A 25,349-nucleotide genomic window follows, 5' to 3' on the forward strand; every position below is an offset into this window, starting at 1 on the left:
CAGAACGGGACCCCCCCACACACCCCCACCCCCACCCCCGCCAGACCCAAGCGACACAATCAGGAAAAGCTCTTTGGAGTTGACGGACCCTGCAAACCGGATTAAGTGCTTAAAGGAGGCCGGGGGGGAGCGAGATGGGGGAGACAGGGACGGGGATGGGGGCGGAAGAGTAGTCCCCGAACCACCATCCCCATGCTGAAGAGGTGGGTGGTGGAAATGCCAGGGGGGGTGGCACGTGCCAACCCTCCTGCCTGTGCTCCAGTGGCATAATCCCAGGATTCAGACTCTGCAAAGGGTTTTTTCCTGCCCCACAAAAGGTTGTGGGAGCTGTGGTGGAGCTGGTTGTACCCCGAAGGTGGGGGTCCCCGTCCCACCTTTGCTGTTATGTCACTTGGTGTCTTCCCCCCTGCTTAAAACCCAACATTTAATTAAAACATAAACAACAAAACAACACAAAAGAAGAGGAAAAGACAAATTAAGATCCCAACTGAAGGCCCTGTCCCAAGGGGCTGCCATTGGGAGCATGGGGGCTGCTGCTGGCCTGGCAGGACTCCCTGTGGGCTAGTGGGGGGTGCTGATAAAACGAGATGGGGAAGCTGCGACACCCCCCCCACCCCTAACACCCCCTCACCACCATTCTGCTGCACCCCAGGCCCCCCCTTGAGAGCTGAAGGGTGACCTTTGCCTGCTTCTAGCGCTCTGCTTTACAGTATTGGAGAAAGGTCATAAAAGAGACCCAAATCGCCTTGTATTTTGTAAAAATTTCAGCATATTCTCTGACGCTTCCCTCCCCTCCCCCCCGCCCCGCTCCCCTCCCCAGCTGCCGGCCGGGGGGTGTCAGGGCAGCTCCCCGTCCCCCGAGGGCTCTTCTTTGCTCTGGTCCATGGAGTCACTGTCGTTGCCCTCGGTGTCGGAGGCGGTGTCGGAGGCGGAGGGCTCGGGGCAGGCGCGCGCCGGCGTCACGATGACCGCGCGTCTCTGCTCCTCTTCCTGCAGCTGCTTCTCCTGCGTGCCCTCGATGTGCTGGATCGCCTGCCGAGGCAGCCAGCGGCCGTCAGCGCCCCGTGCCCCCAGCTCTCAGGGACCCTCCCCAAGCCTCCCTCTGCCGCCGGCCTCGCCGCTCTCCCCCTTACCTGAACGATGGTGTCCAGGTTTTGCCGGGACGTGGAGACCGTGTTGATGACCGAGGACGGGCCCATGGTGACCACGGTGACGTGATGGGAGGGAGGCGGCGCTGGAACGATCACGGTGGGGTGGTGGGTGGGTGCTGGGGGAGCATGTGATGGCAGGAGCTGGGGAAGAGAAACGTACCCCACCCTGGTGAGCAGGAACCTGGGCACAGTGGCAGTGGGGAGAGCATCACGTTTGTCTGCAGAGCCCAGACTCCTTTGAGCCTAGAGCCCAGCTGCTCCAGCTCACCCATCTCAGATGGACGCCAGAAGACACCAGCTGCAAGCTGCTGTCACCTTAGCTTTGGCACAACGGAACGTGAAGGGTTCCCACATCCCACAAAGGCAAGGCTTTGAAGGTGGCAGAGGTGAGTGCCAGCCCTCCCAGTGCCCTGACCTGCGGGGCTGGGAACGTGCCACACCCCTCTGAGAGTCCCGAGAAAACAGCGGATGGGAAGAGCTGCCCAGGCAGGAGGCTACGGAGAGTTCACCTAAAAATAGTCTGAACTTCCCTGGGAGGTGGCCGGCAGGGACGCTGCGGGGATGTAGCCCTGCAGAAGCCAAACGAGGCAGGAAGCTGTTTTTTCTCCCTGCCTTGGAAGCTCCCCAGGCCAGCATGGCCTGGGCTGAGCTGGAGGGTGGCAGCAAGCAAGGACAGGGTGTGGGCACCGTGCTCCTCCTCACTGCACCAGACTGGAGTAAGGCTCCCTAACCAAACGCAACTGTGCCAGGGAAAAAGGCTGCAGGCTCCTGTCTACGCAGTCCTGCCACATCTACCCATCAGTGCCATGTGCCAGCTCACCTGCTCCCCTTTCCCAGCCTGGCAGGTGGCAGAGAGCTGTATGGAGGCCCCCAAAACTCAGTGGAGATCATCCAGTGAGAGATGAAGCCTGAAAGATGGGGTTAGCTCCACCTGCTCCAGCATGGGGAGCATCAGCTGCTGGCAGTGCTATTGTGACTGCTGGCATCACCCACAGATGGCACAGATGCCCATCCATCACCCAAGGACAAGTGGATGTGTCCAGTGGGAGCCAGAGCAGACCACAGCTCACCCCAAAGTGGGGGCTGTGCTCCACTCATGCTCTGTGTGGAGAGCTCAGCAGGAAGGGACACAGCACTGAGGAGAGGGGGTGAGTTGGATATGTCCATATGCAGCACCTCCTGGCATAGCCTTGGAAGTGAGGGGCTTGCTCGTGCCAAGCTGAATCCCTGCCTGCCAGAAAATGACCTTACCCATGCAAAGATTTTGGCACCAGGGAACAGAGCCACTCAGAAGTCCCCACGGGTGGGTCATGGCCAGGATGGGCAGAGACAGCACTGGCACACTCACCTGGGTTCGGATCTGCTGCTCACGCTCTAGCTTCTCTTGGTGCAGCAACCTCACCTGCTCCTGCTGCTGCTGGAGCTGCACTTGCTGAGCGATCACCTTCAGCTTCTCAGGGTACATGTGGGCCTCCAAAGAGCGAACCTGCCAGCCAAGAACACCCTGACGTCAACAGGGAGCCCAGGTGGCTCCTGCAGTGGCCCCACTGACCCCGCAGGGTGGACACAGGAGAGCCAAGGGGTCCACGGCCAAGCCTGGGAGTGGAGGTGGGCTGAGCAGATGGCTGGTGCCCCCTCAGCGCTGGTGTCCCCGGGGGATCCCCACTAGAGGGCGAGCCTGCCCCGTGCATGGCCAGCGCCGTGCAGCAGCAGGATCCGGCCCGCAGGGGCCTCACCTGCTCCTCCAGCATCATGCGGACCGAGCGCTCCTTGTCCAGCTGCTGCCGGAGCTCGATCATCTCCCGCCGCAGGTCCTCGGCCTTCTCGTCCTCCCAGATGTCCGGCGAGCCGATCCCCTCATCCTTGTCTTCTGCTCGTCGCCGTTTTGGGGAGGAGCCGCTGAACTCCTGCCACCAGGAGGTCACGTCAGGGAACAAGGATCAGATCTCATTCTCTCCCCACCATCTGGATCACGTCTGGGTGATGCCACCCCTTCAGACACCCCTCCCTGAAGGGCAGGGGCTCCCCAGGGATGCAGGCAGCACAGGGTGTCAACATCTGGGGACAGACGGGGCTCCTGCGTCCCACATGCGACCACCCTTCTGGTCCTCACCCCGCCAAGCCTAGTGCAAACTCACTTCTCGCTTCATCACACCCAGGACAGTTCAGCCCAGAGCAAGAGCTGCTGCCAGGCCATATCCTGAAACCCCAAATGGGAAACAGGAACCCTGCCTTGCCAGGAGGGTACAAAACATCTCCATCCCAAGGAGATCTCCAGCCCAACCCCAAGGGACAGCGATGACATGCCCTCCCCAGCCAGCCAGGGCTGTCCCAGCACTACCTGGATGAACCTCTTGAGCTGGGTGTTCTGCTGCAGTAGCCGAGTCTTCTCCTGCTCCAGGGAGAAGATGTACTCAGCCGTCTGCTGGAGGATGGCCGCCTGTGGGAGAGTCAGGATGGGCACACTGAGGCAGGAGAGATGCCCACATTCCCCCCAAGCCCTACTCCTGCCAGCTCCCTGCTCAGAAGGCAGTAGCACCATTCCTTGCCCAGCCCCGGTGCCCCCATCCAGGACCTGCTTCTCCAGCAGGTCTCCCCAGGGATTTCCACTGTGGTGAACCTCCAGTCCACCCATCTTGGGAACCCAACTGGCTGCCAAGCACCATCTCCTCAACCCACTCCCCTCCACAGCAGGGCCACCTCGTCTGCCAGGCACATATGCCAGCCCTGCTCCCAGGCTGCTGGGTGCTATCACACATGCACAACCTGTCCCAGGGCACCAGGTTTGTGATGCATACCCACTCCCCACCAGGAAGTCTCCCCAGTGGAGACCTCCATCACTGAGGTAACACATGCAAACACTCCTGATTACTCTCACAGCCCTCTCCTGCCCAACAAGCGATGCTGAAAACCACGCACAGGCCTACCACCAGCCCCCTGCATCACCATGGCCCTGGTGCCCTGCTCACCTTGCTGAGCTTCTCCCCGTCCGTGTGTGGGATGAGGGTTTTCAGAGACTGGAAGCCAGCATTGATGCTCTGCATCCGCCGTCTCTCGTTGCTGTTGGCAATCTCCCTCCGTATCCGCCGCTCCTGGTCCCGCTGAGTCTCGGGAGTCAATGGGATGTTGGCCAAGCTGTGGGAGAGGCATGAGGTTAGGAAGGAGGGGTCTGCACCCCTGCCACCAGCTCACCCCCACCGTGTCCCCACCCTTGCTTTGCAATGACTATGCCAAAAGGATGGGAAACACAAGAAGGGATGGCGACTGCAGCACTGGCGAGCACAGAAGTGGGTGGGTTTCTCCAGCCCTGGATCCAAGGCTCTGGAGGATGCACTGACCAAAGGGTGGCCCCCACAGCAGCCACCATTTCTGCTGGGCTTGAACATGGGCTGCCCGATGCCAGCACCAAGCTGGAGCAAGGAGAGCAGAGGGGACAGCAGGGACCCCCAGGCAGGCAAGGGAGGCTGCAGGCTGGCCGGCTGGGTCCCCACGGGGCCGGCCAGCGTGTGTGGCCCGGGGAAGGCAGCTCCCTCCTTCCCGCCCTGCTGATGGCTTCCAGATGACAGCTCCCAGCAGAGAAGCCCCTGTCCCACCCCAAGCCACAGCTCCTGCCTTGCTTCCTGCCACCGCCTCCTCGCCCCCCACACCCTCACCCCACAGATGGGCCGGGAAATGCTCCTCCAGAGCTGACAACACAAGTGGGGATGGTGGCGGGGAGGGCTCCAGACAGCCAATGCAAACACCTCAGGGCCAGGACACCAGCCCCACAAGGAAAGGCTACCACTGTGGGGGTCCAGCTTCTTCCCCTACCCCCCACTTCTTTCCTAGATGGCCCAGAGTGACCAAATCTCAACAAGGGTTTTGGGACCACGGGGCTGGTGAGCCCACAGGGCAGTGACCAGCACTGGGAATCAAAAACCAAGGGCACTGCCACACCGCCAGCCGTGTCACCTCCCCGCTGCTGCCAGCAGCAGCTCTCACAGGGACGCAGGTGAGCACCCAGAGGCTGCCAGCCAGGCCACCAGCAGTGCCAGAGACACAGTGAGGCACCAAAGACTAAACACGAGGGCTGGGCTGCGGCAAGAGGTGAGATAAGACAGGCTGCAGCATTCCGCCCAGGTGCCCAGGGATGGGGAGATGGGACCAGCTCATCCTGCATTGTGGCAGTGCCAGGCAGGAAAGCAAAACCTGGCATCCTGCCTTCCCAGAGGATCCATGGAGATTTGGGAGCTCAGGAGTCTAAGTGGCAAACCAAGCCCTGCTCATGTCCCACGCAGCGCTTGGAGCCTCCCAGGACACCCGTCACCTGTTGTGAACGGGGAATGCACTCCATCCCAAGGGGATGGGAAAGGATCCCAGATCATCCTAGAGTGATGGGGAATACTACTGTCTCATCCCAAGGGGATGCAGAAAGATCCCAAGTCGTCCTAGAGATATGTAGAAAGATCCCAGTGCATCCCAGGGAGATGGGAAAGGATGTCAGCTCATCCTAGAGGGATGGGGAAGAATCCCATCTCATCCCAAAGGGATGACAAAGGATGCCAGCACAGCTCTGGGGGAACAGAGATATAGCTCACCCCAAGGGGATGGGGGAATGATCCCAGCACCTCCCTGGGGAACAGGAAAGGATCCAAGATCAGCCCAGGGCAATAGGGAAGGATCCTAGCTCATCCCACGGGGATGCAGAACTATCCCAGCTTGTCCTAGAGCTATGTAGAAGGATCCCGGGAAGATGAGGAAGGATCCCAGCTCAGCCCACAGGCACAGACAACATTTGTCTCCAGCTGCCAAGGCAGTGTTCCAGTGCAGGCTGATGCTGGGTGCTGAGTGCCCACAGGATCTCTCCTGTGCAGCTCCCAGCTGGTGTCCTGGGGCATAGAGAGATGGGATGGGTGCCCTGGGGGAAAATCTGGAGCTGGGATGGGTGCCTGGCAATCTGCCCTAACTCACAGAGAGCAGCCTTTTGGCCTGTGGGTTAGTGCCACAGGGCTCCTAATCCTATCTGGCAGTGTCCATCACTCCCCTCCCTGCTCCAAAAATCATCTCAAACTTGTCCCCAAAACATGCCAAACCCCAGGAGGTCTCGGGGATAGGCAAGGTCTGTCCCCTGTCTCCCAGCAGTGAAAGTTGGTGGGGCTGGGGAGCCGGCCAGAGCACTGCTCCAGGATGCTGGACCACCACTGGTGGGCATGTGAGGGGAAGGGGATGGAGAGGCCCAGGACCAGGCAGCACGGAAGTGGTTTCTTAAATACCAGGGAAAGAGGAAGAGGCTGCTTCCTCGCAGGCAGACCTCCTGCAACCTGCCCCAGCTGCTCTTCCTGGGAAGACCTGAGAAGTGACAGCGAAATATGGAAGGGGGGGGCGCCAGGCAAAACCTGGATTCAGATGCTGGCCTGATACCCAGTACTGCCAAGAAAGGAGCAGCACAGAGGCAAGGGCAGCAGGTGGCACCCACCGGAGCCCTGCTGCAGGGAAGAAACCCCTGGAGTGCTGGTGCCATGGGATTTGGGGTTGGCAAGCAGAATTTGGTCCTTGCTGTCTCAGTGGTGCATCAGCTCCAGACATGGCCCAGTGGGCACCTCACAGTCACCCAGATCTCGATGGAAACAAATCCACAGGGGTATTTGAGCTGGCCTGGGGAGGAGGTTCGGGGCTTGGCAGGCCCATAGCAGATGCCTTACTCTGCCCACAACTCATGCCGTGGTTCACACTGGTGGGCAGTGGCAGCACAGCCATACAGGCAGATGCCACTTGCTACCCAAGCTTGCATGTTTCCAAGTTCCTTGAAGTCATAGGGAGTGTGCCCCAAGTTCACAAGAAGGGCATCCCCACACCTGCACACAAAGTATCCCCAAGCTTGCAGGAAAAGCATCTGTGAGCCCACTAAGCTTGCAGACAGGCTGCCTCAGAGCTGGGTTCACAGGCAAGAGTGTCCCTGAGCACCCCAAGCTTGCAGACAGGAGCTTCCCCAGCTCCAGCAGCTTGCAGGCAGGGTGACCCCCAGCACTCTAAACTCACGGGAAAAGCGATCCCCAGCACACCAAGCTCACAGGCAGGGTGTCCCTGAGCTGAAGCATCCTGGAGCTCAGGATGATGGAAAGGCAGAGAGGTTCCCCCAGAGCTCTGCCCCGCGCTGGGGTCAGCTGTGGGGCTGCGCAGCTCTCTAGCCAGAGGCAAGACATCCACATGCCCCTGCCCTAGGTGCTGGCTTTCCCACTCAGGCCACAGACCTACATCCACCTGCAGTGACTAACGTAAGGGTCCCCGGTGATGCCATCCCACTGCCCTGGATCCCTGCATCACCATCGCACCCCTCCTCCAGGGTCCTCAGCTGTGGGCAACCCCCGAACATCATCTGGACGCAGCCCCCACCCCAGGTGAGCCGGTGGAGCAGGACCGGGGGTACCCGATGGGGCGGGAAGGGCATGCGGCCGTGAGCTGCCCCACACGTGAGGTGGGGCCTGGCTGCCCGGGGCTGCCCCGCGGCGGAGGTGGGCCCCGAGGGGATGCGGCTGCCCCCCGGGGGCTCCGGGGCCCGGGATCACCCCGCAGGGCCCCAGGCGCGGCAGAGCCCGGCCGCCGAGGCCCGCCCCGCAGTCGGGGGCTCCCCGCGCCTCCTCCCCGGGCCCGCAGCGCCGACAGCCACCCCGCGTGGTCCCGGGGGGCCCCCCACGCGTGTTGGGGCCCGCCCGCCCGCCAGGCCCCAAGCACCCCCGCAGCAGCCCCGGGGCCCCAGCGACAGCCCCGGACGGGGTGGGGGGTGTGGGGGGGGTTACCCCCCACCGCGATCGTTCGGTGCTGCCCTCTCCGCAGCGTCCCCGGGCTTTGTGCCGCCGCCTTCCCGCACTACATGTCCCGGCAGCCCCGGCCGCGACCCGCCTCCTCCGGGAGGGCTGCAGAGTCACGGCCAGGCCCAGCAGTAAACACACACCCCCCCTCACACACCCCGCCGGACCCCCCTCACCCCTTTAAACTCCCACCCCCCCCAACACCCCTCACCCCCCCAGAGCCTGGAGGGGCAGCGGCGAGGGCCACCCCCGTCCCGTCTCGTCCCGCCCCGGCCCCGGCTGCCCGCCCGGCCCCATGTGCGCGGCCGAGACCACGTGCGGGCGGCGGGGCTGCGGCGGCCGCGCTGCGCTTCCCCCCCCCCGCTCCCCCCAATTCACCCCCCCATCAATGCACCCCCCCAAAACCACCCCCAAATCCGCGGGGATCGGTGCTCCCCGCGCCGAGGCGGGCTCCCCGCCGCCCCCCCCCCCGTGTCCCCACCTGCAGAGCCCGCCGATGACCTCCTTCTCGGATTTCCTGAAGTGCTGCAGCGACGGCACCTTCTGCGCCGGCACCATGAAGTACTCCATGCCGGGGGGGGGAGGCCCGGCTCCGGCCCTGGCTCTGGCTCCGGCTCCGGCTCCGGCCCCTGCCCCGGCTCCGGCTCCAGCGGCCTGTGCCTGCGGCTCAAGGCGGGAAACAGCTGGTGCGAGCGCGGCTCCCGCCCGCCGCCTCCCCCCGCCCGCCCGCCCCGGCGGCGCCGCCCCCGCCCCCGCCAGCCACCGGCCGGTAAACAAAGGGCGGCGGGGAGCGGGAGAAGAGGGAGACCGACCCGCCCTGCGGGGCCACGGCGACGGGGCTGGGGCTTGGGGGGTCCTGTCCCGTCCCATCCTGACCCGACCTGTCCTGTCCCCATCCTGTTCTGTTCCCATCCCACCCTGCCCTAGCCCCGTCCTACCCTATCCCATCACATCCTATCTTGCCCTATCGCATCCTGCCCTGTCTTGTCCCGATGCCTTCCTATCCCATCCGACGCTGTCCCCATCCAATCCTGTCCTACCTGTCCTGACCTATTCTGTCCCCATCCTGCCCTATCCCATCCTGTTCTATCTTATGCCATCCTGACCTGTCCCTATCCCATCCTGTCCCATCCTACCCTGACCTATCTTGTCCCCATCCTATCATGGCCTGTTCCCATTCCACCTCATCCCATCCTATCCTATCCTATCCCATCCCATCCTATCCCATCCCATCCTGCCCTATCAATTCTGATTTGTCACTGTCCCTATCCCATCCTATGCCATCCTGTCCTGATCTGGCCTGTCCCCATCCCACCCCATCCCATTTTGCCCTATACCATCTTGTCATGTCCCATCCTACCCTATCCAATCCCAACCTATCCTATCCTGTGCCATCCTATCCATCCCATCCAATCCTGACCTGTCCCATCCTCATCCCATCCTACCTCATTCCATTCTGCCCTAGCCTCATCCTACACTATCCCATTCTAACCTGTCTTGGCCCAATCCTGTCCTCATCCCATCTGCCTGTCCCTATCCTATCCTATCCTATCCCATCCTGACCTGTCTTGTCCCCACATCCCATGCCATCATGTCCTGACCCCATCCCACCTGGCCATTCCTATTCTTCCTTTTCATATTCCACCCTGTCCTTTATCTGTCTTTTCCCCATCCCATTCTGCCCTATCCTATCCTATCCTATCCTATCCTATCCTATCCTATCCTATCCCTATCCCATCACACTTCATCCCATCCTGCCCTAGCCCCACCCTAGCCTATTCTAGCCTAGTCCATCCTATCCCACTCTGACCTGCCACATCCCTATCCCATCCCTTCCAACCCTGTTCCCATCTGATCCTATTCTACCCTAGCCCATCCTATCCTGACCTGTTTTGTCCCCATCCCATCCTGCATCATCCCTTCTAACCCTGTCCCACTCTACCCTATCTTATCCCATTCCACCCTGACCATCTCCACCCTATCTTATTCCATCTCATCCTATCCTGACCCATATTCTTCCAATTCCATCCTGTCCTGTCCCTATTTTATTCCATTCCATCCTGTCCAGACTCCTCTAATCCTGTCCTATTCTGGCCCCTTCCTGGGGCTCTGGGGGCTGACAGAGGGTCTCTGGGGGCTGAGAGGAGGCTTTGGAGGCTGATAGGGGGGCTGGCAGGGGTCATGGGTCCCACAGCAGTCTCCAGGTTCAGGGGGCTGGCTGCATGACTTTGGGGACTGGCAGGGGATCACAGGGCTGACAGGAGCTATGCAGGATCTGAGGGACAACCCTCTCCAAGCCCAGCCTCCCTGCCCCCCCTCCAGCCCCAGTCCAACCTCCCCCCCCATCATTGTGTGCTTGGAGCCAGGGCCAGCTGGGGACACCACAGCAGGGATACAACAAACCACCGGCGGCACGTGGGGGTCCCGGTGCTGGCCTGTCACCCTGGGTGGGCAGGACCTGGCCCTGCAGAGTGCGTGGGGCTTGTGTGTGTGGTGTCATGTCCTGTCCCCCCTCCCGTCCTGAGCCCCCAGCCCAACCCTCTGGCAGCTGGCCAGACAGGTTCTGCCTGTCCCCGGCCTGTCCCCAGCCCAGGGGCCCCTGCTCATCCCTCCGCAGAGGGCCTTGCTGCCGGGGGGCTGCTCCATGGTGTCACCCCATGGCGTGTCCTTCCTGCTGTGTCCCCCCAGTCAGCCCCCGCTGGCCAAGCAGCTGGCAGAATTCCCAACGCCGTGCCTGCAGGGGACAGGGGTATTCCTGTGGCGGAGGTAGGGGTGTGTCCCACATCTTGTAGGGATTGGGATGGGGACAGCGAGATGACGTTTGAAGGGAAGCCAGGCTGGGGACACTGAGACACCCTGCCATTGCCACATGTCACTGCCCGCCCTGAGGCCACCATTGGAGACCCCCCCCCAGCCGCAGATCAGGCTGTTTCCGTTTTGGAGAAGGAAGCAGAGGTATTTGGGTTCACTCCCCTTCCATTTGGGGGAAAAAAACAAACCTAAAAACAGAGAGAAGGGAATAAAGGCCGAAAAGGTGGTGGCAGCACTAGCCCTGAGGCACTCCTAGGGCACAACGCCCCCCCCCAAAAAAACCCCAGACGGGTGGAGGGGCGGTGTCAGCCGCCGCGTGGGCCAGCGCTGTCCCGCCTTCGTGCCCCCCCTCGCTGTGGCTGTTTGGGTCACAGCAGCTCCCCACACCAATTCCCTCCGCGGGTGGGGCGTGCCCCGGCCCCCCGCGTGGGCCGCTGTCCCCCCACCATCTGCGGGCCCGGGGAGGGAGTCCCGTGTCTGTTCCCTCCCCCCGGGCCGGTGCGGGCTGCAGCATCCGGGCCGGCCCCGCCACATCCTGCCGCCGGAAGGAGCCGCGGCCCCGGGACAACCCCCCCCCCGCGCCCCCCCGGTGACGTCATGTGGAGGCCCCCGCCAGGCGTGACGCCAGCAACGCGGTGTGACGTCACGCCGCTCCTAACGGGAGGGGGGTCCCCCCCGCACACCCCATTGTGACACCACCACCCCCCGTCCCGGTGCATTGGGCGGGGGGCATCGCTCCGGTGGGTGTTCCCCCTCTGCTTCCGCCGGTCCTGGGGGTCCCCGCCCCGCCACGTCCCCGGGGGGGACACATACAGACACTGCGGGGGGTGCATAGACACACCCGGCGGGGGACAAGGACACACCCGGGTGGGAGAAACACGGACGCATAAGGAGGGGGGGTCACAGGCACATGGGGGAACGACACGGACGAACCAGGGGGTACATAGGAACAGGGGGTTTAAGGGCACACCGAGGGGTGCATCGTGTGGGGGGAAGACAGACACACTGGGGGGGGCTGACGGGGACACGGACACACCGCGGGGGGGTTGTCTCAGCTCTGCCGCAGCGCCGGGGTGACCTTGCGCAGGGAGGGGGGGGATGTCCCTGTGTGTCCCCCCCGGGGCGGGGCTCCCCCCTCCCTCCCCCAGTGCCCCCCGGTGCCCCCCGCGGCGGGGAGGGGCCGGCCCCGGCCCCCGCCCAGCTCCCGCCCGCAGCCGGGGCCGGGCCGGTCGGTGCGGGGCGGCCATAAATCACGGCGGGCAGAGCCCCCGCCCCGCCGCCGCCGCCGCCCGGGGGACCGGGGAGGGAGGGGAGGGGAGGGGGGGCCGAGCCCCGCCGCCAGCCCCTGCAGATGTGGCGGAGCGGCCCGGCGGCCCGGCTGCGGGGGGGCCCGCTCCGCCAAGCCCCGCTCCCCGCCCCGCTCGCCGCCCGCCGGCGCTGAGCCCCCGCCGCAGGTACGATCGCGCACCGGGGACCGGCGCTTTGTCGCGCCGCCGCGCCCGCGGGAGCTGGGGGGGGGGGGAACAAGGGGGACAGGAAGAGAAAAAGGATGATGCTGCTGCCTCCACCTCGGACCCCCCCACCGGGAAGCCCCTTCCCCGCCCTGGCGGGGACCTCCGGGAAACCGCCCCGGGAGTGCGGGGGGGGGAACTTGGCGCGGCACCTGCAGCCCCCCACGCTGTGGGGAGAGGCTTGTGGGGGGTCAGGGACGTGGTCCCACTGCAGCCCTAGGGCACCGGGGGCGGGAGGAGTGAAGTAGGGGGGGGGGACGGCGGGAGTGCGGAGCTCCGCGGGTGGCGGGGGCGTGCAGAGAGGGGACCCCCCCCAGTGCCCAGTGGGGGTCGGGAGGTTGCCATCACCCGCTCCCCCCCCCGCCCCCGCACCCGGGGCGGGTGTCCTGACCTTGGTCATGGGGCGGGGGCTGCGGCGGGGACGACCTCGGTGGATATGCCCGCTGCGGCCACCCCCGGGGGGTCTCACACCGCTGTCGAGGACGCGGGGGGTGGCAGGGCAACCTCATGCAGGTGGTGACACCTCGGAGCCACTGGCCCCCGCTGGGACCCCATTACGGGGGGCTGCTTGTCCCCTGGCCTCACGGGACTGAGGTTTGGGATGGCTGAGCCGCGTCGCCGCGGGGGGGTTTGGGAGGCCCGGCTAGGGTAACCCTGTCCCCGGGGTGCCAGCAGCAGGGGCCAAGGGCTGCTGAAAATTCTCCCCGACGTTCCCGGGCTCTGCTGCAGGGCTCGTCCACATAAATCCCCCTGTAAGTGGCACCTCCCGTTCCCCATGCCTTTGTGTCACCCTGCCGTGACCACAGCCCCCGCCCTGGGGTCCTCATGTCCCCCAAAAGGCTCTGATCCGCTGGGTGACTGGGGACCAGCCCTGCTCCTGTTCCCCTGTCATCTGGCTGTGTCCCCAGGCAGAGGTGGCAGGGTGTGTACTGCCGGTGAGACTGCTGTGGGGCTGCACCCTGGGGAGGGGGCAGGTCTCAGCCCCCCACCAGGATCCCCACAACTGCCACGCATGCGAGAAGGGGAGACCATGGCACCAGCCTTAGCTCGAGGACCAGGGGACAGAGCCACGACCGCTCCTGGGGACACCTTCAGGCACTGCCATTGGCCTGCGTGGCATGGGTTGGTGGGTGCCGGGGTAAATGGTGGCAAGCTGGAGTCACACCAGCAGGACATGGCCCCCAGCCCCACCGGGGACTGATGGGCTCTGGTGAAGAGTGGCAGTGCCAGCACTGTATGCAGTGGGACAAAACAGGATGGTGTGTCTCATAGTAGCCTGTGTGCTGCCGGTGGCTGTGGGGACAATAAACCAGGCAGTGGTGGCCGTGCAGGGCTGGATCCTGCCACGTCCCCCCCACTGCCCCGGCACGAGGGGCTCCCGGGGCTGCCCGACCTTGGCAATGGTGCCAGCATGCCGCTGCCAGCCATGCCACAACAGCAGGGGGGCCAAGCCCTGCCAAGTGCCCACAGAGCTGGCAGCTCTCCCAGCTTACCAGGCCCTGGGGTCATCGTCCCCTCTCAGAACCTGGCATTGGCACCCCTTGCCACTGCCACTCCTTGTGCCCACTATGACCCCGGGAAGTCTCTGCCCCATGGCCCTCCGTGCCCGTGCTATTCCTGGCAGGTTTTGTGCTGCAGCTGGGGCCCGGGGTGGGGGGGCACACAACACCCTAGCCATGCCAGCAGTGGGGTGGCCCAGAGACCTGGCACCATGCCAGCTGCACTGGGGTCACCCTGGGTCCCCTTGGGTCCCCGTGCCATGCTGTCTGGCTGGGCAGTGTTGGGGCTTGGGGGGACCCCAGCCTAGCTGGGGGAGCTCCCCCTACACCCGGGCTTCGTCCCAGCAGCCCCTGCTTGGACTGGGAAGCCCCTGGGCCCAGCGCCGCGCCGAACTGGTTTGAACTGGCGCGGCAGGGGGGGGCCCTGCTGGGCGGCCAGAGGGGAAGCTGGGCCGGGGCTGGGCTGGCAGCGCCTGGTGCGGGCAGGAGAGGCCTTATGGGGGGGCGGGGGGGTGGGAGAAGCAGGCAGGGGCCTTGAGCGGGGGCCGCAGGTGCTGGGGCGTCTGGCCAACGCCGCGGGGCCGGTCCCCGTCCGCATCCCGGAGGGGCCCCCATGACACCCTGGCCCCCAGCATGGCCGGTTCCCAGGAGTGCCGGCAGCGGGGGCCGCGTGGTTTGGCAGCCGCATGTCCGCCCGCCCGCGGCCGCGCTGCGAGCCCTGGCGTCAGCAGCTGGAGGCCCCTTTCCCACCCGCCACGCCCGTGGATAGTCACCAGCCCCTGCCCGCCGCAGCCCACCACAGCCCCACCCCCCCCGTCTGTACCTTCGGGACATGCGGGCACGGCCACCACCCCGGGATCAGCCCTGATGCCTTACCTGACATGCTTGTGGGACCCCCATCTCTGGGGAGCTGCGGGGCCCTGACCTATGTGCTCAGCCTGGGATCCTGCTGAGACACCCCAGATACGGGGTCTTGCTTTACATTCATCTGTCCTTCAGCTGTGCCACCAGGCTGTGGGGTCCTGCCCCACATCTGTCTGTCCTTCAGCTGTGCCACCAGGCTGTGGGGTCCTGCCCCACATCTGTCTGTCCTTCAGCTGTGCCACCAGGCTGTGGGGTCCTGCCCCACATCTGTCTGTCCTTCAGCTGTGCCACCAGGCTGTGGGGTCCTGCCCCACATCTGTCTGTCCTTCAGCTGTGCCACCAGGCTGTGGGGTCCTGCCCCACATCTGTCTGTCCTTCAGCTGTGCCACCAGGCTGCGGGGTCCCACCCGAATGTCTGTCCTCAAGCTGTGCCACCAACTGTGAGGTACATGAGGGGTGGCTAGAGCCCAAGAACCGTGCGAGGCTTAGGGTGGGGACCCTCTATGAGGCAGGGATACTGCTGGGGGAGCACAGAGGGAGGACACCCTGGATGGCAGGGACCCTGCTATGAGGCAGGCCCCACAACTGTGAGAAGAAATGGAGGTTGGGGCAGGCCCCATGGCTATGGGGGCCCTCAGGGTGATGTCCCCCTTGCAGGGCGGAGAAGCCTGCTACGGGGTGGCCCCTCCCACCCTGGTGGCTTTGGACGGGGGGCCCCCCATGGGGTCAGCCCCACAGCACTACTGCCGCGGTGGGGTGCAGGTGGGGGGTCCCCTGCCCCACCAGCCGGGCCCCCCGTCCCCCGCGGCTCCTCCGCATTCCTCAGCGTCTGAGCCGGGCTGGACCCCCGCCAGCGCAGGGGGGCCCCGCCAGCAGGGCAGGGCGGGGGCTGGCCCCCCGGGGCAGGGTGGGGTAGCTACGGCGATGGGGGGGGGGCTGCTGCCACGTGTGCTTGGGTGCGCTGTGCCCCCCAACATGGCCCCTTGGCTGCCCCTACCCTGCCCTAGGCGATGCGGGTGGCCAGGGTTGGGGGGGCACAGCCAGGGGATGCTGGGTGATGCCATGGGTTGGGTTTGGGTGCTCACTGCTGCACTGAGCAGCCCATTCTCAGCCACCCGCGGGATGTGTGGTGGCTGAGTGATGGGGGTCTTATTTTGCAGGGTGGGGATGGCATTGGGTGGCTTGCCACTGCAGAGCTGTCACCCTGTGGATGGTGGCATGGTGGGGGGGAGGTCGAGATTTCTTACCATGCCCCGGGAGGTTTGCAGGCAGCAGCCCTGCAGTGCCATGCCACACCTCATGCCAGGCAGTGCCGTGCCATGCCATGCAGTGCCATGCCACACCGCCCCGTGCCGTGTGGCCGACAGCCCCTGCCCGGCCCCGGCTGCCAGCAGCGTTGGCCGGCGGGGAAGGGCCAGCGGGGAAGGGGCCCCGGCAGGGGAGGAAGCTCAGCCGCCTCCGGGGCTGGGGCCAGCGGGCTCAGCCGCCCGGGTCACCGCTGGGCTGGTGGCCGCCACCGCCCTCCTCTGCCGCTGGGAAAGGCCTCGCAGGGGCAGGCCCGTGGGCATGGGCAGACATGGAGGGGCAGAACGGGGACGCTGCAGCTCCAGGGCCTTGTGTGCCCCGGGGGATTTGGCAATCGGCGGCGAGTTTTGGTGGCTTGCCAAGCGACTGTGTTGGCCCCGGGGGTTGGTGGCAGAGAACACACTGGGGATAGGAGGGGCGCGGAGGCTGGGGGCGGGGGAGGGGCCTGATGCCATGCCCTGCCCTTTGCTCGCTGCGGGAGGGGGCCGCAGCAGGGTGGCCGGAAGGGACGGCAGGGACCCGGTGCCGGCACCGCAGCACCCTCCCAGCCTCCGACCCAGCAAAGAGACAGGCATTGCCATGGGGCCAGGCTGGGGCCATGCTTTGGGTGTCACCAGTGTCCCCCATCCTCACAGTGACCTCACCGTGTCCCCCACAGAGCCCACCCTGGCACCATGCATTCGCTGGAGGAGCCACTGGACCTCAAGCTGAGCATCTCCAAGCTGCGAGCTGCCCGTGAGAAGCGGGGTGTCCCTGGTGCCCGTCCCCGCGGTCCCCTGCGCCCAGACACCCCGCCGGCGGGGGATGGCCGAGGGGGCAGCTGTGGGGGTCACCGGACAGTGCCAGCCTCGCCATCCCCTGGGCTCCTGGCACGCTCGAGGCTGGTGGAGCCACGGGACAGGCACTTGGCTGCCATGCCAGTGGTGGACCTCAGCCTCTCACCCCGCTCCGGTGGGGAGTCTCCAGCTGGCAGTGTCTCACTGTCCCCTGAGCGCCAGGGCAGCGGGGACCTGCCCGGCCCCCTCACCCCCCATGTAAGTACACCCCCACCCTGATGTGTCCCCAGCCATGGGGTCAGTGCTCTTGACCTTGGTGGCATGGCCGGTGCTGTGGGTGACACAGTCCCCGCCCTATGTACGCACACCCTGGGGTCAATGTCTTGTCAGGGCCCCCCACTTTGTGACTTCTGTCCCCAGTGGCATCCCTGGAATGGTTTTTGATATGGGGGATATGGGAGACTTGTGGGGGCCTCTGGGGTGTTACGGGGTCTGTGAGGGTCTAAGGTGGGTAGTAGAAGGCTGTGGAGTATAATGGAGTTCTCTAGGGAGGGGCTGTGGAGGGCTGTGGAAAGTCTCTGGGGGCCTGTAGAAGATTCTTGGGTCTCCAAGGGGCAGTGGGGGGCCATGGGGGTCTCTGGGGTGGAGTGAGGGTATCTAGGGGGTAATGGGCTCTGTGGGGTTTTCTGGGGAACATTAGGGGGGCTCTGGGGGTTCTGGAGTGTTTGTGGGGGCAGTGGGGATCTCTAAGGGGCTGTGCAACAGTCTTGGGGGGACAGTGGGCAGACTAAGGATGGCATTGGAGGTCTTGGGGCAGTTCTGTGATCTCTGGGGGGCAATGGGAAGCTGTAAGGGGGAGTGGATGTCTTCTAGAAGGAATGATGGAGGTCTCTGGAGCACAGGAAGTCTTTAGGATTCTCCATCCAGCTTGGCCCCATCCCTCACCACCTCCACCTCTGGGCTCTGCTCCAGGATTTCCAGTCCCTGCGCTACATCGATGGTCTCCCGAGCTCCTTCCAGTTCTTCCTGCCGCTGGGGGCTGGGGGAGCCCTGCACCTGCCCCCCACTGCCTTCCTGCCCCCCAGCAAGGAGAAACGCCTGCCGCCTGAGCTGCCCCTCCCCAAGCAGCTCGTCTGCCGCTGGTCCAAGGTCAGTGGGGAGGGTTAGAGGGGGGCAGTGGGGAGTGTAGGGGGTTGGTATGAAGCTGGGGGCATCATGATATGCTTTATAGGGCTGGGGGTGGCAATAAAGGGCTGAGGGGCATTGCAAGGACTTGGGGGGTGTAGGGGCATGGAGGGGCATTCTGGGGCTGGTGAGGGGACCTGGGGCTGGAAGGCCATGCAGAGCTTTTGCGGGGCATGTGGGACCAGGGAGGGCCAAGCGGGGCCAGCTTAGAGCTGGGGCAGCTGTGCAGCATTGCTGGTGGGGGCAAGGTAATGGGGCTCAGAGGAGGTTGTGCAGAAGGCCATTTCCACCTGCCCAGCATCTGAGGGTGGGTAGGGTAAGGGTGGGAGCTGGGGGGTGTTGAGGGGAAGGGGTTCGCCCTGGTGGGGATCCCAGCCAGCTCGCCAGGCCTCCTCACCCCCGGCCTCCTGCCCACAGTGCAACCAGTTCTTTGACCTCCTGCAAGACCTGGTGGACCATGTCAACGACTTCCATGTCAAACCTGAGAAGGACGTGGGGTACTGCTGTCACTGGGAGGGCTGCGCCCGCCACGGCAGAGGCTTCAATGCTAGGTGGGCAGGGGGGTCTCTGGGCACTGTGTTGGGGTTCCAGGGTCCCTGGGGTCTGCTTCAAGTCTCTGTGGAGAGACAGGAACCCAGCACTGGGGGCTGCATAGGGAGGAAGTCTCCATCCATCCAGCTTTTCAACATGGGGTGTGAGGTCCTGGGTGGCTGGATAAACTGGATGCCTCTGTCCCCACACCCTGCAGCCAGGGCACAGGGACAAGACAATGCTGTGGGCGCCAGGGCTGACCCCCATGACATTCCCCAAACCCTGGCAGGTACAAGATGCTGATCCACATCCGGACGCACACCAACGAGAAGCCGCATCGCTGCCCAACCTGCAACAAGAGCTTCTCCCGCCTGGAGAACCTGAAGATCCACAACCGCTCGCACACAGGTCAGTGCCAGCCTGGGGAGTGGGGAGGCTCCTTTGGAGGGGGGACACGGACACAAGGGGCCAGGCAGGGCTGGCCGTGTCCCCCCAGGCCCAGCGCTGTGCCATCCCGCAGGTGAGAAGCCCTACATCTGCCCCTATGAAGGCTGCAACAAGCGTTACTCCAACTCCAGCGACCGCTTCAAGCACACCCGCACCCACTACGTGGAGAAGCCCTACTCCTGCAAGATGCCAGGCTGCCACAAGCGCTACACCGACCCCAGCTCCCTCCGCAAGCACATCAAAGCCCACGGCCATTTTGTCTCCCCGGAGCACCCAGAGATGCTCAAGGTGCACCCATCTCCCAAAGCACCCCTGGGCTCAGCCGAGGTGCCCTATGTTAACGGGGCACAGCTCGTGATCCCCAACCCTGCCGCCCTCTTCGCTCCCCCGGGTTTGCCGGCATTGCCCATCCCTTTGGCACCGGCACCGCTTGACCTCAGCGCTTTGGGCTGTGGGGCTACGGGTGCCCTGCCTGGCTCCATCTTGCCCCTCAATGGCAGCCCCTTGAACTTGGCCAAGAGCCCGCTGCTGCCCTCGCCCTTCGCGGCGGGGCTGGGGCTGCCTGTCATGTCGCTGCTGGCCGGCGGGGTCAAGGCCGAGGGGGAGAAGGGCAGCAGGGCTGAGGGGCGGCCGCCCAAAGTGGGCAAGGGGTCAGAGAGCCGGGAGAGAGGTGAAAAGACGGAGCTGGGGCGGCCGCGGGCACCCCCCGAGAGCCTGGCACTGCTGCCAGGGGCTGTGCTTGACCTCTCTGCTGGCGTCAGCTCAGGGGGCAGCCCTGATGCGCTGCCGCCGGGCTGGGTGCTCATCCCCCCTGGCTCCCTGCTGCTCAAACCCGCCGCTGTCAATTGAGGGGCACGACGATGCCCAGGGCTGGCTGACGGCCCTGTGGGCAGATGGGGGGGCATTGCCCCTCCTTCCCCTTTGCAGAACCCCCAGCCCTGGTGGGGCCTCACTCGTGCTTGTAAGCATCACGAAAGAAGAACGGACTCTTCTGAGAAAAGCAATAATCCCTCGGTGGCCAGAGCTGGCTGCGACCCTGTGCCGGGGCAGGGAGGGGCATGGGGGTCCCCCTGCACCCACCAGCCTGGGCAGCTGGACATGCCGCTATTTATTTCTCGACCAGCCCCCTGCTCTGACAGGGCCCCGCTCGGGCCCATCTCCTGCCACCAACTTGGTGTCTCCCTGCCCAAGGCCTCAGCACCACTGGTGCCAGCATGGGAGGGCCACAGCCTCTGGCCTCCCACTGCAGGGTCAACAGGGTGACAGCCCGGGGACCGACTGCTCCCACAGTCCTGATCTGTGCCCATCCGTGCCATCCAACTCCACTTGACTGGCACAGCTGTGGGCAGTGCCACGGCCACGGCACCTCTGTGCCAGGCCCAGCTGGCTGGGCACACGCCGGCCCGGTGCCTGCCCTTGTCCCCTCACCACCTCCCTGGCCCTCCTTGTGACAAGGCGCACGGCTGTGTGTGCCGCTTGCCGTACCGGCTCCGCACCGGGGCAGAGCCACCCTGTTTAGCTATGTTCATACCTAACCATGGACCGCCAGCGCTTGCAGGCAGCACAGGCAGGGCTCCAGGCATCACCTTGGCACCAGCTGGCATGGTACCCACTCCCTGGGACATGCCAGCCCCACCAGTGTGGCTCCCTGGTGAGCCCTGCCCTGGGCCTTAGGGTAGTGTGGGGCGGTCAGGATGCTGCCACAGTGCCAGGAGCAGGCAATGTGCCCAGCCTCAGCACGGGCAGAGCTCTGAGCATCCCTTGGCGCATGCAGGGGGGGTCCCACATCCCTCCTGCTACCAGGCAGGACCCCTGCCCATGGCTTGTTCCAAATCAAGGTGGGGGTCTCGCCGATCGTCCCCCTCCCTGCTGGAAGGAGCCCTGGCTGCACGTGCCCCGCGGGGAGCCGGTCTCCCTGCCCGGTGCTGGGGTGCGGCAGCAGTCAGCCGGCGCTGCCACCGCTCCTGTGCGGCCGCGGGCCATCGACCAGGCCGCCCCGGCCGGTGTACGGTGTACGTCTCCTCGCTCCTTCATCCGTTTGTTGTTGCACATTCCAGGACATCAGTATTTTAACGGTCTCGAAGTGCCTTTCTATCGTAGTTTCTGGGTTGTTTTTATTTTCCTCCTGTTGGGCTCCATCGCTGTTAGCGTAGCGTTTAAGGACTGCAGAAGTACGAGATAAGCTAACGACTATAACACTACGTTCCTCCAGAGGAGAGGAAGTTTATTAAGAGAACAATAAAGTGAAGTTGAAGTAAGTTCCTGTTTCAGTCCGTGGTGATGGCAGCAGGGAGCCTACGGTGGGGACGGAGCTTGACCTCAGAGGCACAGTTGGCTCTGCCTGGTGCCCCAATGTGTCTCCGTGCTCCCAGTGAAGCCCTGCCAGTGATGAGCCGTCGGCGGGGATGGCCACAGTGTGTCCTCCCGCAGCCCCCTGCCCCAACCCAGTAGCTCACCTATGGTGGGAGAAGGGTGATAGCAGAGAGCTCTTGGTGCTTACATGGTACAGCGCCAGAGGCATCCATGTGCTCAGGCCAAGTGTCCAAACCTGCCACAAAAATAGCTCCTGCAGCCTCCCCAGGTGCCATTTGAGCCCTCTCAGCCCTGCATGCCTCAGGGTCACACTTTTCCCAGATGCCTCCCTCTTCCTCCTCCCCCAGCCCCTTGCAGGGGCAGCAGGCAAAGGAAGGCAAGTCCCCTCTCCCTCTCTGGGCACAGAGCAGCTGAGCCAGGCACTGGATGTATTGGCATTTATTGGCTATCTATAAGTTAAGGGAAAGGGAACCAGAGTGCAAGAGCAGCAGGAGTCACGTCTCAGCTTTCCGCCCCTTCTCCTTCTCATCCTTGGCCTGGATGCGGAGCTCCTCGTCCAGCCGCTCCTTGGCTCTCACCACCTGTGGGACATGGGGATGGGGTGACACGGGGTCAGGGCTGCCCCATCCCTGTCTCACTTGCAGTGATGCTCAGGGCCTGCCTCTCCCAAATCCCAGGTAGGGAATGATGCCAGGGCAGGGCTGGGGGCCAGCACAGCTCCTCCTTCCTCTCCTTGTGCTCACCTTGGACTGCAGGTAGAATGAGCCTCCCACCGACTTGTCGTTCACCTTGAACAAGTGGTCATAGTTCTGCCAAAGAGAAGCTTCCTGTCAGATTCATCTCTGCCCTCCACGTCTCCCAATCCCAACAACCTCCTGCTTCCCACAGAGGCGTGAGCAGGGGTGACAAGTGTGATTGTGGGGACACAGCTGGTTCTGCCTGAACCCCATAGGGTCAGGTGGATGCTTCCAGGGAGCCTATGTGCCATTCTCCAAGCAACAAACACAGGGGTTGAGCCCAGCAATCAGATAATGCCCATGAGCTGCCACCATGCTCCTCCAATTGGGGCAGGGAAACCTCAAACTCAGATCAACTGGGCCCAGGACAGCACCCACAATCCTTCTAGGAACCAGCTGTCACCCACATGCCAAGCAGCAGCCATGGGAGAGGGCAGGGCCCTGCTGATACTATCTATCCCCAGCTTTGAAAGAGTCTCTACCTTCTGAATCTCTTCTGGGTTGAGGTTCGAGACGTTGAGGATTTGCTGAGCTTCCTGGAGGCTGATGCCAGTGATCCTGGAGGCGGCGGCAGACTGGGGCCTCTCCGAGCGCCCTCGTGCATCTGCTGCTGCTCGGCTCGCTGCCCAAAGACATGGAATGTGGGAGACCCCCCAGCACTGCCCCCCCAGGCACCCCCAGGCCTCAGGTAGACACTGATCATCAAAGCCTGTGAGCTCCAAGGTGCTCAGATCACTTTCACCCTTCTGCCCTCCTCACTGTGGTGGGTTGCCCGGGTGAGGTCTGTGGTGCTGGGGAGGTGGTAGGAAGCAGGGGGCACCCATTTGCTGCCACTGGCCTCAGCAAGCCGAGATGCAGGCAGCACTGGGGCTGTCATGTTCTGAAGGATCACCCTGCCCTGCCCTTTGGGGCTGCTGGCATGTTTCAGAGCCTGGCAGTGGTACTGGGTCCATGCTTGTATCTGGGATGGCTGCTGGGAGTCCAGCCTGAGCTAAAATGCCATTAGGTTGTCACCAGGATGCAGGTGCTTACTATCACCCTGCAACAAGGCTAGCTAGTGTCCTCTCTGGGCACAGCCCTGGGGGACTGGGAGCAATGGGGTGCCCTGGGAAAGGGGTTGGGGAAGGCGGTGGCAATGCTGTGCAGTGCCCAGGGAGCAGCACCCTGGGCCAAGTGTGGCAGCTGGGCTCCTACCTGCTAATTCCTGACGCAGTGCCCGCATGAAGGCCCGCCCGACCACCTGGGCCCCCACCAGGATGATCTGTGCCAGGTACTTGGCCTGTGGGGACACCCTGCTGTCACAGCCACCCTGAGTCCTGTCCCCCAGCTCAGGCCTTTGTCCTGTCACCTCTACTCGAACCCTGCACAGCTGCAGTTCTGTCACCTCTCTCCATCCCCTGCTCCGTCCTGGCTCTCCCTCGCCCATGTCATGCCGCGGCCCGGCTCAAGCACAGCCCCGCTCAGCCCCAGCTCCAGCCCCAGCCCTGTCCTCCCTCCTCAGGCTCTATCTCCCCAGAACCAGCCTCCTCGTACTTCCCTCGGCCCCAGCCCCTCCCCAGCATCACCCTGTCTTCACGGGCCCTTCCCTCTGACCCAGACCCTGTCCGTCCGCCCCCAAGCCCTGTGTCGCCTCCTCGGACACTGTTCCCCCACTCTCGTGGTCTGCCCAGCCCGGTCCTCCGCACCCCCGGGCCGGGTCCCCTCTTCGCTGGCCCCGTCCTTCCGCACCCGGGTGCTGCCCGGCCCCGTCCTCCGCCTCCTCGGGTCCTGTCACGCTCCCCGGGCCCTTTCCGTCTGTCCCTGGGCCATGTCCCGCTGGAGCCCTGCCTCCCCGTCCCTTCTCACCATGTCCACGCCGCCGCTTCCGCCCCCAGCGGTCACGGGGTCAAAGAGCGAAGGTCACGGCAGCCACCGAGATGATGGCGGCGCGGGACGGAGCAGCTCTCCGCAGTGCCAGCAGCTCCCCCTGGTGGTCATTCAGCCCGGGAGGACCTGCCGGGTGAGCGCGGGGCTGCGCCGCGCATGCGCACAGGGAGCGGCCCGGGCCCAGGCCGCGGCCTACCCGCGGTCTTAGTCCCTTTTGTGTGCCCGCCCCTGTCCCCAGCTCTCCCGTCTACGGTTTTCCCTCCCCCGTCCCAGAATCACGGCAGGAGGCAAGTGTTGGTGCAGTGGCTTTAATAGCGGGGCCTGCCCGCGGCAGCATTGGGCCTGGCGTTGCTGCCCGGCCCGGCCCGGTGCAGGGACCGGTCCAAAGTCCCACCGCGTCTCCCCATGGCCCGTCGCGCTTCTTCCTTCTCTTCGTTCTCCCTGCCCGGCCGGGTCCGGGGGTCCCTGAGTGGTCCTCGGTGTGCCAGGGTCTGGCCTAGTCCTGCGGGAGGCCCGGTGGGGGTGAAGGGCATGGCCGGGTGTGACCAGTCAGCCATCCTCTGCCCCAGCACCTACCCACTCGTCCTCGTCCACACCCTCGAAGGAGTCCTGGGGCAGTGGGTCGTCCCGGTTGCCCATCCGGGCCACCATGGCGCTCAGGAGCTGCAGGGAGGCGGAGCAGAGCCGTGAGGCTTGGGGAATTGCCACTAAGCTCAGGTATCCAACAACAGGACAGTCCCGGCGTGCCCCAGCACCCACCTCCTCCTTCTTCTGCTCATCAGACTTCTCTTCCAGGTAAACAGACGCAGGGACAAACTTCCGTGCTGGAGCCTCTTTTGGGGCCTCGCTCACTGGGAGAGCAGCATTGCCGTGGGGTAGGAGGCCTTTGCTCAGCGGCTCACACACACACTCCCCCGTACAGTGGTCCCCGCGGGCCTGGGGCCCTCGCCCAGCCCCTCCACACCTACCTGGTGTCATGTCTGCCGGGCGCAGGCTGACCAGACGCTGCTTCCCGTCCTGCCCAGCCAGCCAGGTGCTGCCACTGAGGGCCGGCTCCCACCAGACTCGAGTCATCGGGTAGATATCATCCTGGAAATACTCCTTCTGTGGAGGCAAGGGATGCTCAGCAGGCTCCCCTGCCTCCTCTGCCACCCCAAGCTGCCCATCACCTACCTTGATGCGTGGCACGTGGAAAGCCACCGGCTCAAGGGTGCTCTGCCCCAGGCGCAGCGCCCGGGCAAACTCCACCTCCCTCACCTCACACACCGTTTTGGGCAGGAAGACAAAGCCCTGATGGGGCAGAGGTGTGAGCAGGGCCTGGCAGTGTAGGCAGGGGGAGCACAGAGAGGCAGCACAGCCCCAGTGGGCTTCCCTTTTACCTTATGGGGCTCACTGGAGGCAAAGCTGTTGCACTCGAGGAAATAGGGGGGCTCAGGTGTCACCTCGTAGAGGAAGACTCTGGTGTCACCCTGAGGATGGAGAAAGACAGGTTGTCAGGGGTGCACGAAGAGTTCCTTCACGCTGCTGGGGTGGTGTACATTGGCATCCCCCGTTGTTTGTTTCTG

The 25,349-nt window shown here is 64.4% G+C and overlaps 3 protein-coding genes across 5 annotated transcripts in view; 1 reads left to right on the plus strand and 2 right to left on the minus strand.

Moving 5' to 3' along the window:
- Positions 1-158: 158 nt before the first annotated feature.
- On the minus strand, positions 159-8,644 carry TFAP4 (transcription factor AP-4). The gene is made up of 7 exons (XM_054180490.1): positions 8,421-8,644; positions 4,121-4,286; positions 3,493-3,591; positions 2,888-3,058; positions 2,500-2,637; positions 1,134-1,292; positions 159-1,032 (listed from the first exon to the last, which is right to left on the minus strand). Exons 1-7 carry the CDS (start codon positions 8,507-8,509, stop codon positions 838-840), a joined length of 1,017 nt encoding a protein of 338 aa, XP_054036465.1. The 5' UTR covers positions 8,510-8,644; the 3' UTR covers positions 159-837.
- A 3,189-nt stretch (positions 8,645-11,833) lies between these two features.
- On the plus strand, positions 11,834-21,109 carry GLIS2 (GLIS family zinc finger 2). Its single transcript, XM_054180494.1, has 6 exons — positions 11,834-12,204; positions 16,588-16,963; positions 17,678-17,854; positions 18,308-18,441; positions 18,711-18,829; positions 18,942-21,109. The coding sequence occupies exons 1-6, from the start codon at positions 11,849-11,851 to the stop codon at positions 19,715-19,717; spliced, it is 1,938 nt and encodes a 645-aa protein (XP_054036469.1). The 5' UTR covers positions 11,834-11,848; the 3' UTR covers positions 19,718-21,109.
- Positions 21,110-21,566: 457 nt separating this feature from the next.
- Positions 21,567-25,349, minus strand: part of LOC104300291 (coronin-7) — a 41,529-nt gene continuing 37,746 nt past the window's right edge. For 2 of the 3 annotated variants that reach the window (XM_054180491.1, XM_054180492.1), the window contains 6 exons: positions 25,164-25,253; positions 24,958-25,074; positions 24,753-24,888; positions 24,544-24,635; positions 24,361-24,447; positions 24,100-24,286 (listed from right to left, as the gene is read on the minus strand). In XM_054180491.1, coding sequence (XP_054036466.1) covers positions 24,281-24,286; positions 24,361-24,447; positions 24,544-24,635; positions 24,753-24,888; positions 24,958-25,074; positions 25,164-25,253 — 528 coding nt within the window. In that variant the 3' untranslated portion in view covers positions 24,100-24,280. Of the gene's footprint in view, positions 21,763-21,924; positions 21,991-22,400; positions 22,541-23,112; positions 23,198-24,099; positions 24,287-24,360; positions 24,448-24,543; positions 24,636-24,752; positions 24,889-24,957; positions 25,075-25,163; positions 25,254-25,349 lie in introns of those variants that run through there. The other variant, XM_054180493.1, reaches the window with a different exon arrangement.

The sequence above is a fragment of the Dryobates pubescens genome, chromosome 4 (genome assembly GCF_014839835.1).
Source record: "Dryobates pubescens isolate bDryPub1 chromosome 4, bDryPub1.pri, whole genome shotgun sequence".
In the NCBI taxonomy this organism is placed as follows: domain Eukaryota; kingdom Metazoa; phylum Chordata; class Aves; order Piciformes; family Picidae; genus Dryobates; species Dryobates pubescens.

Excerpts from the sequence above, each read along its gene's own strand:
- TFAP4 (XM_054180490.1), bottom strand. The coding sequence starts at position 8,509 with ATGGAGTACTTCATGGTGCCGGCGCAGAAGGTGCCGTCGCTGCAGCAC. Across the intron at positions 2,638-2,887 it reads GCATGATGCTGGAGGAGCAG|GTTCGCTCTTTGGAGGCCCA; the intron begins GTGAGGCCCCTG and ends CTTGGCTGGCAG. Across the intron at positions 1,293-2,499 it reads AGCAGCAGATCCGAACCCAG|CTCCTGCCATCACATGCTCC; the intron begins GTGAGTGTGCCA and ends TCTCTTCCCCAG.
- GLIS2 (XM_054180494.1), top strand. The coding sequence starts at position 11,849 with ATGTCCCTGTGTGTCCCCCCCGGGGCGGGGCTCCCCCCTCCCTCCCCC. Across the intron at positions 16,964-17,677 it reads CCGGCCCCCTCACCCCCCAT|GATTTCCAGTCCCTGCGCTA; the intron begins GTAAGTACACCC and ends GCTCTGCTCCAG. Across the intron at positions 18,442-18,710 it reads GGCAGAGGCTTCAATGCTAG|GTACAAGATGCTGATCCACA; the intron begins GTGGGCAGGGGG and ends AAACCCTGGCAG.